At 42.5% G+C, this 13,223-nt stretch overlaps 1 protein-coding gene across 1 annotated transcript; it reads left to right on the plus strand.

Moving 5' to 3' along the window:
• The first annotated feature begins 8,908 nt into the window (after positions 1–8,908).
• LOC110339224 (COMM domain-containing protein 6-like) lies at positions 8,909–12,930 on the plus strand. The gene is given in 2 exon segments (XM_040751485.1): positions 8,909–9,193; positions 12,820–12,930. Coding segments are annotated over 2 exon segments (396 nt in total).
• Positions 12,931–13,223: the final 293 nt, after the last annotated feature.

The raw sequence follows: 13,223 nt of genomic DNA on the forward strand, positions 1-13,223 counted from the left end.
TTCAGGACATCTGTTGCCACACAGACAGATCCTTTCTCTAGAAACAAAAAGGACCGTTAACCTCTGGGTGGAGCTGGGCTGGGAGTTGGCACATCTAACTTATAAATATCTAGAAAAGAAACACTGAAGGAAAATGCTTTTGCTCATACGTCAAGTCCACAGGAAAGCTGTCTAGGTGGGGGACCGTGGGCTAGCTTTGTTCTCCTTATAGGAAGAAAGAAAGGAAGGACTACAGGGAGGGAAAAACATAAAACGAAAACAATGTGGATCTGATGTGTGTGTCTTTTCGTCAGGCAAGAAGCGGCTTCTCCAGGAGCCTCTCCCCGCGGACTTAAGTCTGTGCTGCATTGACCATGGCACGCAGACAGACGGATGTCCCAAATAAGCAGCACGACTTTATCTTGAAACGACATATTGTGTATATGCGTCTCTGTATTGTTTCCATTTTCTTAAGGATACACTTAGGTAACACGTACTGAAAAGGAATCTTGTGCAAGATAGATAAAGAACATTTCAGAGAGCAAACGGCTCGATTGATCTAAAACCTCTGAATACGTGAAAGTATTTAAAATATAACTGTCCATAATTGTGTATTTAGTTTAATTAAAAATAATTGCCAAAATGGTATGAACTGTTCCATTTCCTCTGTGACATGATTCTGTTTTCAATGTTCAAACAAGCTGCAGGCTAGATCTGGGGCAAATCTTCATGCAGGAAGCAGTGGGTTGCTTTCTGTAAAGGCACTCACTCACCTCCAGGTACATGGGGAACAAGTTATACAGGCTCCAATAGGAGTGCGTGGAAACAATACAGGCTTTGTCTTAGTTACTTTTCTGCTGGTGAGATAAAACACCATGGCCGAGGCAACTTAGAAAGAAAGGGTTTATTTGGCTGAAGGTTCCAGGGGGATAATGGTCCGTGATGGCAGAGCTCCGTTTCACTCTCCCGCCCCTGGTACTTCCTCCAGCAAGACCTCGGAAACCTACCAGCTGGGGACCACGTCATCAGAAGCCCGAGAATGTGGGAAATGTGTCTCATTCAAACCTCTGTGCCATTCCAACTAGTTACTGTTTGCAGGAGAAAGCTCCCTTCACTCTCTCCACAGCCATGTTTTGTTTGAAAGAATTCCTGTCACATGGTGTGTGCGTGCGTGTGTGTGTGTGTGTGTGTGTGTGTGTGTGTGTTGTCCCCCCCTTCCCCCGGCTTTCCACACAGGCTTTACTTTTACCTATGTGCAATCACAAACGACTTTGTACTTTGTGAACTGGAAACCAATAATTATCGAGGGAAATTAATGCAAACATTTTTCTTATTTGCATCATCAAATAAAAAGACAGCATCGAGGTCCAAGAGAATAAATAGGTAATGTGTTGTCTCAGAGTTTTGTATGAAATTCTGGATTTGAGAGTAACATATTTTCTAGTTTTGTTTTTAACTTTCTGTTAAAAAAAAGTTGTGTGCGTGCGTGCGTGCGTGCGTGCGTGTGTGTGTGTGTGTGTGTGTGTGTGTGTGTGTGTGTAGCCCAGTGCACCTGTTGAAGTCAGGGGACAAACTTTGGGAGTTGGTTCTCTCCTTCCTTCTGCCACATGTATTCAAGGCCAGCTTTGGTTGCACACTGAATACCATGTCAGCCTTGGCTGGCTGCAGAGTGACAGTATTAAAAACAAACAAACAAAAAAAATAACAAGAAAAAAGTCATCTGCTGCTTTCCAGGTCCAGCGAGGCCTGGCTATCTCCTGCCAAGTTCTGAGAGACCTCTGTGCATCACTGTCCTGCACGTCATAAATGGAGTTAGAATTGCCACCCCCTACCCCGGAGAGACCTCATATGAAAACACTTGGCATTGTGCCTTGCTCATTAAATGCTTATTAAATTGCCCGAATAGACAGTGTTATACTGAAGAGAATTTCCTTGAGCCAAGCTGGGACAGATATCAGTGTTCCCTGTTTGATGACTGCCAGGGTGTCCCCACTGAGCTCACTGTGTGTGTAAGGAGACAAAAGTTTCCTACTATCCTGAACTGTCTCATATATGTTCTATTAATGATCAAGAGTCATTCCTCAGAGCAAAATACACTTATTACCTTGACCATTAAAATGAACAATTCAATATTTTCTATATTTCCCAACTTTTCAGTAATCTTGGGGTCAAGTTGTTATTGACTGATGAAATGAGCACTATTGCTAGAAGGCTACGGAGAAAATATTTACCAGCAGAAACCTGTGGACTGAATTAGTCATGGGAGAATTGATTAAGATGTCAGAACTCTGTAAAGGTCTTACACAGGGCCAGCGTGGAGCTCCTGCTGCAACCAGACCTGCATACCAGATGAGAATCGACTCGGAGAAGTTGGCCTCCATGGAAACTGTGCATTTGGAAACCTTTTCTGGATTAGAATGCAGTAAAAACTCACTAGTACCGAAACAAGAAGAGTAAATATCCTTCAGGTATGAAATTGAGTTTTCATGCCCCACAGAGGCTGTAAGCAGAAACAAAACTTCAGAGCATGCTGTTCTTCAGGACTGTCACCTTCTGGGATATGAAGTTGGCTGTGCTTGCGCGCAGAAATGTAACGTAACTGTTGGGCAGCACCAGCGCCATTTGCCTCAGTGAGACAAGGTTAGAGGACATCTTTGCTGCTTCCTTGAAACATGAGATTCCTCTTCTTTCTGTTCTCCCTCTTTCAGCGTTAGTCTACTTTTAGTTTTTCTTTATTAATAGTGTGTGACGGACACATGGATGTCACCGTGTGCATGTGAAGCCAGAGGACCACTTTGTGGAGTCGTTCTCTCTCTTCCATCTTAAGAGGGTTTGATGGATGGAACCCGGGTCGTCAGGCTTGCACAATGAGCTCTTTCACTCCTCTGAGCCATCCCAGCAGCCCTCAGGATTATTTTCACATGGGCATGTGCTCGGTTTGTTGTGTACAGTGCATCGATAGAATCCAGGCCATTCAGGCCAAATAAATAGAGCATGTTAAGGGTGAGCAAGCTGTCTCACTTGCTGCCATCTGTGCTGACCTATGCCTGTGAGTTAAAGTGCTCCACAGCACATGTACACACACACACACACACACACGCACGCACGCGCATGCACGCACGCACGCACGCATTGCATTCTTATAAAAACAGTTCTCTATGCCATTCACCTCTGATGGGAAATGAGAAAGCTGAGCAATGACACCACCTTGCAGAAGGAGACCACACCCATGTGCACACACAGAGACATTGCTTACGAAGAGCAACAGGAGCAGGAGGTGGGGGCCTCAAAAGGAAAGGAAGAAAGAAAACAAAGCAGCAATGCCCTGGTCTTTTTTTGTCTTCCCCATCCGTTTATTTGTCTGAAAGGCTTTTGGGTAGTCTCAGCCAGGTCTGCAAATGAAGCAGAGCAGTCGGAGCTCACTGATTCCCCAAGTGTCAGTGGGATCACACAGGACAGGGAATCTGGGTCCAGACACTGCCTTCATCTGCCAGCCAACTCTCTCCTTACCCATGGACAAATTTGATCATGAAAATGTGTCATGAGTAACTGAAGTGTGTGACACCTCTCATTGAGAACACATGAGGCTTTGGGCCGATGCTTCAACTAGAGTCATTATAAATGCAATATCAGGAAAAAGATATCGATGGTTAAGAACTGATAAAATAAATTACATCTAAACTACGTTGTGTGACTGACTTTTCCTGGGGAGATAGCAATGAGCCATTTATTCATGATAGAAACAACTCTACCCAAGTCCAGCTTGGTGAGCCTATGGATTTACTGGGGTGACTTGTAGGGGTACAGCTTATGCAAAGGCAGACAGATCACTAACAGGTGCGTGCTAATAAGGATGACAGCTAAAAAGCCTGCATCCTGTCCATCCCTTCCCACTGACAGGCAGCTCCCCAGCCGCCTCCTCCTCTTAGTGTTCACTGCTTATGTAACGTTAGGAAGCAGCCTCTCCAGTATTGTGACCGTCTGAGATTCCTAGGCCTTACTTCCTTAGCTGCCTATCTTACAAGACTCCCTCCTACTTCCAACAGGGGTGTTTTAATTTGGAATAGCTACTTAACAGTGACTAGAAAACTAAAATTCTAATTTTTTCGATATATGTGTTTTCACTTCTTAGCACAGGGACCACAGGTACATGTGACCATTTTGTTCACAAAGGTACTAAGGATTTGAACCCATGCCCTCATGTTTGTGCAACAAGTGCTGTTAACCCAGTAAGCCACCTGTCCAATCCAGTTCTTACCTTCTTCAACTTCCATGGCTAATTTTGGTCTTATTGCAAGGCTGGCTGATTCACCAAATGGGAGATAGGGAGGCTTTTAATAACCAACCACATGTTCAAGAAACTGTTTCTGTGGAAGCCACTTATCCTTTTCCCTTTGCTGCTGTGTGGGTTTTTAGTTCTCTAACAAGTTCAACAGCTGCTTGCAGAGATGGTACACCTGTGATCTCCACCCGGGATTTTCTCTCACAAAGACCCACCCTACCACGATTGAGTGCCCAAACTTTCCGCAGGGGAGCAGACCTTTACACGGGGTGGCATCATGGTGGCATCATGGGTACAGGGTCCTAATAGGTAGCTATGTCACTAGACTTCTTTGGTTAGACACATTTCGTCATGCAAGAGACCATCAACAGGAATGAAAGCCTATTTCCACATGACGTGGGCTTCGCTTTTCCACCTCGCTCCCGCAGGCACCAACATCGAATCTACTGAACAGCCTGCATTTCGCTCTGCTCTTCTGAGCATTGTCTCCAAAGAGGAGTTTATTTAATTGCAATATATTTAATAGCAATCTAGCCATCAGCAGACAGACAAATAGGTAGGTAGATAAGAAAGGTAGGTAAAGGCTGGTTTAGGTATCGAGCTCCTGTTGGTCTCGCTGCATTTTCTACAGCACACTCTCTATCAGAATGTGATTGGCAGGTCCCGTCTCCCTTACAACTGTTTATGGAAGAGAGCCGAGTACACAGGAAGCAGAAGCGAAGGACTCAGCTTCTGGCTTGTGTCTTCCTCATTCTTTAAACTTCTGCCTGACCTCTAGCATGGTGCAACAAGACTCAACAGTTAACTACACTCACTACCTTTAAAAAAATTCACATAACTTGAACAAAAATATATGCTGTTAGCCTTCAAATTTCTTTGCCCATGCATCCCCAGAACAACTTTCAAAATATATTACACAATTTTAAGTTGACTACAATTTTCAGAACAATTTTGTGTGACTACAATTTGTGATATGCAATAACTGCTGAGAATTTATACTAAAATGTCCTTTTTTAGATGAATTAAACATAAACAATACAATAGCTCTTTGAAAGCTACCAGCATCCATGAGAAATACCAGCAGATGCTTAACATCTGAAAGTTTCGCGCAACTTCTTTCTCCTTGAACTTGTATGTGCATTCTACTTCCACTGCCAACCTTAATTCTAGGATGTTTCTTTTATGCGATTGAATGTCTGCTATTGATGAATCTCTCACATCTCTGTGCCACAAAATTCTGTAAATAGATTGGAAATTAACTTTTAAAACTCTGCATGTGTCAGACTAAGGTTGTACAATATCTTCTATGTTGATTATAACTAACACATAAATGCAAATGGCCAAATTAGCATTAAAATATTTTCATAAATTTAAGAAATAAACTTGAAATATTTACCGTAGAGTTATCTCTTACTAAACTACATGGGGCTTTTAAACCACGATATTTCAGGGCTGGTGGGATAACTTAGCAGGTAAAGGCATTTGTGAAGCCTGATGATGGTGGAGTCTAATCACCTGTCCTCACACAGGGGGAGGCAGGAAACCTTCCTTGAATCTTGTCCTATTCCCAAGGCATCATCTACAACAGTTAACCCAGAACAAATAAGCCATTGGCGTTATGTGCATGCCGAGCCGAGGACAATGCATGTCATGTGCGGAATACTTTTTACACTCTGGCAGGCATACAGATGTGTCCTTCCATCGTGTAAGAGTGACTTATCTGTCCTATCATTTCCCGCTGCACAGGATGGTGCTGATGTAGAGGCACAGCTCTGTCTTCAAAGAGTTTATTCTGGAGGCAAATATGAGTGATCCTGGCCTGGGAAACACAGGGTTACTTTGCCCCCAATACTATGTTCCAATATGGTAAAAGCATCATATGGTTTTTGTATTAATACAGCAAAGCCATAAATCAAGGCACATTTAAAACACTTTGATCGAATTGTTGGACCTTAAATGCTACAGCACTGACTGACAGACGTATTCACTGGTGCAATAGTGGCACTATTTATTTATTTGTTTGTTTGTTTATCTATTTGTTTATATATTTGGGTAACCACTTTCTAACTGAATCTGAGGCCCCCTCCACAGGAAAGAATTTGACCTGTAAACCAGGTCAAAAGCCCCTGGCTTGAGAAGGCATGGGCCCTAAGGACATGTATGCAGGGTGCATACTATATATATATTTTTTTGCTAAATAGAAATGTTGTCAAAATGTTTTTGAAATATTTATTGTTCATGACAATTTAAATTTTTTTTCAATTTTTTAAAAAAAATTTATCTTACAAGCATTCTTATTTGCCACGCCCACACAGCCTGGGACCGAGAATCTGCAGATGGTGTTGGGATTGGTGGCACAGGGACCAGTCGGTGGTAAAAGAAGGCATCTTTATTCTTCCAGTTTTCCTTCCAGTACTTTCCGTAGGGCTGAATTTATGGATATGTATTGTTTGAATCTTGTTTTGTCATGGAATATCTTGTTTTCTCCATGTATAGTGATTGAAAGCTTTTCTGAGTACAGTAGTTTGGGCTGACATCCATGTTCCCTTAGTGTTTGTAGAACATGTATCCAGGAACCTCTGGCTTTCATACTTTTCATTGAGAAGTCGGGTGTAATTCGGATGGGTCTGACTTTGCAAGTTACTTGGCCTTTTTCTTTTGCTGCTCTTAATATTTTTTCTCTATTCTGTAAGTTTATTGTTTTGATTATTATATAGTTAGGGGACTTCTTTTTGTGGTCCAGTCTATTTGGTGTTCTGAAAGCTTCTTGTGCTTTCATAGGCATATCCTTCTTTAGGTTAGGGAAGTTTTCTTCTATGATTTTGTTGAATATGTTTTCTGCACCTTTGAGCTATAGTTCTTCACTTCCTTCTATACCTATTATACTTAGGTTTGGCTTTTTCATGGTGTCCCATATTTCCTGCATATTTTGTGTTAGGGATTTGTTGAACTTGAGATTTTCTTTGGTCAATGACTGTATTTCCTCTAGTAAGTCATCAACACCTGAGATTCTCTCTTCGATCTTGTGCATTCTATTGGTTCTACTTTCATCTGTAGTTCCTGATGGTTTACCCAGCTTTTCTATTTCCAGCTCCCCTCATTCTTTGTTTTCTTTATTGTTTCTATTTTAGGTTTCAAGCCTTCAACTGTTTGAGCTGTTTCCTTCACTTGTTAGGTTGTTTTTTCTTGGCTCTCTTTAGGTTCTTTAAGAAATCTGTATATTTCTTGAATTCTTTGGTTTGTCTTTTCCTCCATTTCATGTATTTTTTTCTTCTATTTCTTTAAGGGATTTTCTTGTTTCCTCTTCAAGTTTCTCTAGGATCTTCATGAAATAATTTTTAAGGTCCATCTCTTCTGCTTCATCTGTGTTGGGCTTTTCAGGTCTTCCTGGTGTGGAGTCTTTAGATTCTGGTGGTGTCATATTGGTCTCTCTATTGCTGAGTGTGTTCTTATACTGTTATCTTCCCATCCCTTCTTCTAGTGTGTGTAGGTGGGGTCTCTTCATCTCCTCTGGTCTCTGGGTGGTGTATGTGGGTCAAGACTTCAGTGTCTGCAATTGTAGATGGTCTGGCCTCTCCTGGTGTTCTCCTTACTCAAGCAGAGGGTGGAGGGTGGAGGGGGAGCAAAGAGTGGGGTGTGGTCAGACTCTGGGTGGTCATTCCTGCTTGGGCAGGCCCAGAAAGATTTAAGGAGGAGTGGCTAGAGGGAGTTGGACGCAGAGAAGAGCCCACACTCACCTCAAGAAGAGGGCAGAGGTTGGAGGGGGGTCAACTTGTGACAATTTTATTTGTTCTGTTACTTTGGTATTCCATTAGATTTTAGTCTAGAAAAGTAAATGAGAATTTAAACTATAGAAGAAATCAGATAACAACAGAGCATCATTTAAAATTTCCTTCTAACAAAATGTCTTTTCAAATGTTATTACTGGAAAGGACAGAAACAAAGGTCAGACATGAGGAATCAGGTTCCATAGACTTTGTTGAGTGCAACCAAGCCTTACATACTTTTCCACAGTCAGAAAGAGAATCATGAGTCTCCTGGTAATATTGCCCACTTACTTTTTATCAGGAGATCTTTTAATGAGTTTGTTTTAGAGTCACAGCTTTCATGCAGCCCAGGTTGACTTCCAACTTCCTTTGTACTCAGAGTGGCCTTGAAATTCTCCTGTTTCCTCCTCCCAAGTCCTGGGATTATAGGCATGTGCCACCAAGATAGATTCATGTGTTTCTGTGGATTGAAACCATGGTTTTGTGGATGCTAAGTGAGGACTCTATCACCCAAGCTACAGTCATATACATATACATATACATATACATATACATATACATATACATTTGTGTATATACATATATATGTGGGTTTTACAGGCTAATCCACAATATCTGTCTACTAATGGAAGGTCCAAGAATCCAGGAGTTGTTCAGTCCACAAGGCTGGATGTCTCAGCTGGTCAGAACCCTGAAGATGTAGGCTTAATGCTGGTGAAAGAATGGACTTGGCCAGCGAGAGCAAAAACAAGCAGGTAAAAAGCTAGCTTCCGTCATCCCCCACTGTCTTTGTGGGGCTGCTGGCAGAAGGTGTGGCCCAGGTTAGAGGTGGGTTTCCCCTCCTCAAAAGATCTGGATTAAATGGAATCCCACTCTTGTCATGGAGGAGTCTCCATTAAGGGAATCAGTGCTAAACATCAAATCCAAGGTCACCTGCCAACGTACAGGTCTTCTGTGGAAACTGGCATGACTATGAGCTCGTACAGCTTCAGATTCCTCAAGTATCTATCTATATGTGGCAGTGACGCTAAAAGTGGCAGATCATATTAGCCAGGTAAACAGCAAGTCCATCGAAATGACAATTCCACAGTTTCAGAATTTCTACAGACAGTTCAAGGAAATTGCTGCTTTAATTGAAACTATGACTGAAACTGTAATTGAATCAGTGAGAACTGATTCATGATTCTGAGACAATAGACTCTACCTTCCAGAAAAGAACTGCATCTGGACCAGAGGATATTTATGCAATGAAAATTGCACTTCTGAGGCTGGAGAGATGGCTCAGATGTTAAGAGCACCGGTTGCGCTTTCGGAGGACCCAGGTTCAATTCCCAGCACACACACAGCAGCTCTTGACAGTCTGTAACTCCAGAACCAGAGAATCCTACACCCTCACACAGACATATATGCAGGCAAAATTCCAATTCACATAAAATAAAAAAATGATTAATTCAAAAAGTAAATATTTTCACTTCAAATGATTTAATTCAGAAAAAAGATTTAATTGAGAAAAAAATCCTTTACAGGTTATGATAGTTTGAATGTGATTGGCTGCCCCAAACCCAGAGGGAAGTAGCACTATTATGAGGTGTGGCCTTGTTGGAGGAAGTGTGTCACTGTGGGGGCGGGGTTTAAGGTCTCTTTTGCTTACGCTTTGCTCAGCATCGTAGCCCATTTCCTGTTTGCCTTCTGATCACAAAGTAGCCAGCACCGTGTCTGCCTGTCATGTTCCCCCACCACCACCGTGATGATAACTGAGCATCTCAGCTGTGAGCTGCCACTCCAATTAAATGTTTTCCTTATAAGGGTTGCAGTGGTCATGGTGTCTCTTCACAGCAATAGAAACCCTAACCAAGACACAGATATATCCAGCCATTTGTGTATCAGATAATTCCAGATGTAGTAGTCAAATTGACAACCAAGAGTAGCAATCAGAAGTCCCAGCCCTTGCTTATTATTTTTTTAATGTAAGCTAACTACTATAACATACTTTAAATACTCATTTAATCAATGATCATGAACTCATAAGGTAGAAAGCATCATGAATGTTGTCACTGGAGATTGGTTTTGTTGTTAGATTTAAAAGAGTCAATCCAAATCTACACATATTTCTAGTAAGAACCAATGGAGTTAAAGTCACTTTAAATTACTTAGAATTATGAGTATGTCATGGGCTCCCTGAGGCTTTCATTTGTTGCATATGGACATTTTAAATAGCAATAGTAAAATAGTAACACAGTCTATTGGACCAAACTATTATTTATTTCTCAGTAGGAAGTTTCTTTTTCTTTTTTTTTTTAAGCTCTAAGAGTTTGGGCTTAAATTAGATGTACCCAGAAATGAAGCTCCTACTGGAGTGTCTAACATAATCATTTGCCCATGTGAAAACTAGAATTTTGCAATACAAGTAATACTGAATAATGAAAAATTCTTTTAGGAAGGTGGTGGAAAGCTTGGATCTTTTTAAATATGAACACTTGACTCAGATCAAATAATGTTACAAAAGTTACTAGGGTCAAAGCATGGGCAGCCCTAACAACTTGGTAACAAATTTGGCAAGCCATAGCTAGTGTGAGAGGAAGCAGGAGAAATATATCTTTCAGGTTACTAGGTCTGTTTGTAATTAGGATGGTTAAGAATGCGTTCTTGTCTGTCCTGTGTTTGTTTGAACCATCTGCCCCGGATGTGCTTGATCACAGGTAGGCAGGAAGTAAGCGGGCAGGAAATCAATTGGGGTGCATGCTTCCACTAATTGGACCTGACAGGAAATATGGTGAATTGTGGTTTTGCCTTTTTAAGCCCCTGCAAAATGACTTGTGGCCATTTCCTGAGATCCCTGGAGTGGTCCTGACCCGAGCCCATTCTCCTGGCCAGTACTTAATTAAAGTTGGCTTCAAAATATGTCTTAAGATTGTGGTGGTAGTCTTATTCTCAACTGATGGGATTAACACTAAGAGAAAAGACACAATTTGAGTGTCAGCCACTTACAGCAAGTTGCTTCTGAGTAGAGAGGAAGAACCAACACAGCTACTGAAATCATTTATTCCAGGAACTTAAAAAAAAGATTTTTCAATTTTAGTTCATGAGTACTTGCTATGTATGTGTGAATGCCAGGGAATGCAGAAGACATTATTAGACTCCCTGACCTGGAGTTCCACGTGGTCCTGAGTCAAAGTTAACCCTGTGGAGAGCAGCTGATGCTCTTGAACCCTGAACCATCTCTCCAGCCCCAGGCAAGGAAAAGGCTTCAGGACAGAACAGGGTTTATGTTTCTTTGATTGTTTGTTTTTTCAGAAGAAGAATCTGAAAGGGGACTCTGATAAAAGAATCAGCTCTCTGTTTGCAGTCTGAGGTACTTGGAGCAGAACGTGGGTGGGTGGAAAGATACAACAGTTCCCATTTGGGGGACGTGGTTGATAGTTACTGTGCGTGCAAAAAGACCACAAGATAAACAATAAAACCCTTTTTAAAAGCTTTATTAGTAAAGAGTGGGGAAAGGGAAGAGGGGGTGTGCGCAGGACTGTCTGGAGGGAACTTGTGGAAAGAGAGGGAGTGGGGGCAGCATGTCTGCTTTTAAAGGTCGCTCAGCATGTGCAGATGGGGGCTTACATAGCAACACCATGCATGTGCACAGATTACATAGCCACGCCGTGCGTGCACATAGATTACATAAGGCCCTGGGATGACTGGGCATTTTGTCTGAATGCTGATGGTGCATGCCCAGCCGAACCCAGAAATGAAATGCTGATGGCCATGTGTGCTGCCGGAGGACCCCAGAAATGCTGAAGATGCTAACAATGGCTGTCATTGCTAGGGTGAGCTTCAGATCATTAGAAACTGAGTCAGGCTGTTTCAGCAATACCCCTAGCCATGAAGAATTGCTTGGCATCATCTGGACAGATCTGACCCATGTACAGAAGCAATATGTCTGGGTATCGGAGGTATCAAGAACAATCCACCCTGTTTCTAGTCAAACCACAAAAAAATAGCTCTAACTTCCTGGTAGCTCTGTATGTGTGTGTGTGTGTGTGTGTGTGTGTGTGTGTGTGTGTGTGTGTATACCTGTCCCCAGCCCCTTTATATGTGCCCAATCTTCATCCCATGGAAAGGTCCCTCACTGTTCCAACAAAGCAGTCTCAGTCTGTTGAAACCAAGTTTGTCCACCTCTGTGACTCATTTTTCTTCCAGGAAACCTCAGCAGTGGTGTGTTAAAGAATGGCAGGTGATGATAAACATCTACTGAGATCCCTTACTGGGAGTCAAAGGACAGGGAAGGCAGGAATGCAGAAAAACAAGTTGTTTTAGTTATGAAAATGCAAATTACCTATTTTTTTCTTCCAAGATAGGGTTTTTCTGTGTAACCCTGGCTATCCTAGACCCATGACCTTTAAGTTAGGGGTCAGAAAAGCACACTGGCCAACAGTGGAGGCCAGCAATCGGCCACATGGCTGATAGTGCTGGGGCTTCAGAGAACGAGTGAGCTCAATAGTTGAAATTAAAAGTGTGTAGAGACAGTTATCTAGTCTCGGTGGCAGTTTCCAGTGGAAGAGAGGGCACAGGAAGACTCAGGGTTGCCACTCTTGTTGACTCATGCATTGGATAGCAATCAAGGGGACCCGGTCACGTGGAATTAGATGGTCACAGGAACAGCTAGACAAAGATCAATGATGAGACGGTGAGGCTTGGAGTGGTCTTAGTCTGATTTTGTAGATCTTAGAGAGTACGTCTTCTGTTGGAACCTCCAGCTCTCTCCTGCATGGTGTGAGAAGCCCCATTTCTGTCTCTCTCCAGATCCCGTCCTCTCAGAGAGTCTCCAGCAAAGAAAAGGTACCCAGTTCCAAAATCTTGGCAGCTACGACAGCTCCTTCCCTGAAGTTGCCAGCAGCCCGAGTTCCCACCTAAAGCAGTCAGTTTTTGACCATACTTGGGCACAAACCCAGCCTGTGGGGGACACGTCATCACCTTCACGACAGGCTACATAGCCTCCCTGCTTTAATTCAGGTGTGTGCCTTCTCCTACCTCAGTCTCTGGGACTGGAGAATTCACCAGGAGTTGTTTTGATCAAATAAACCAGTTCTTTCACTTTTTCAACTCAGCTTGATCTGGCCTACCGTGCCAACAGAGAAACCTATTATCAAGGGTTACAGAAAACCTGTGTAGTGAGAGAGACATTAAAAGAATTATCAGGAATACAC

Source organism: Mesocricetus auratus, unplaced genomic scaffold (genome assembly GCF_017639785.1).
Source record: "Mesocricetus auratus isolate SY011 unplaced genomic scaffold, BCM_Maur_2.0 Super-Scaffold_100009, whole genome shotgun sequence".
Classification (NCBI taxonomy): Eukaryota; Metazoa; Chordata; class Mammalia; order Rodentia; family Cricetidae; genus Mesocricetus; species Mesocricetus auratus.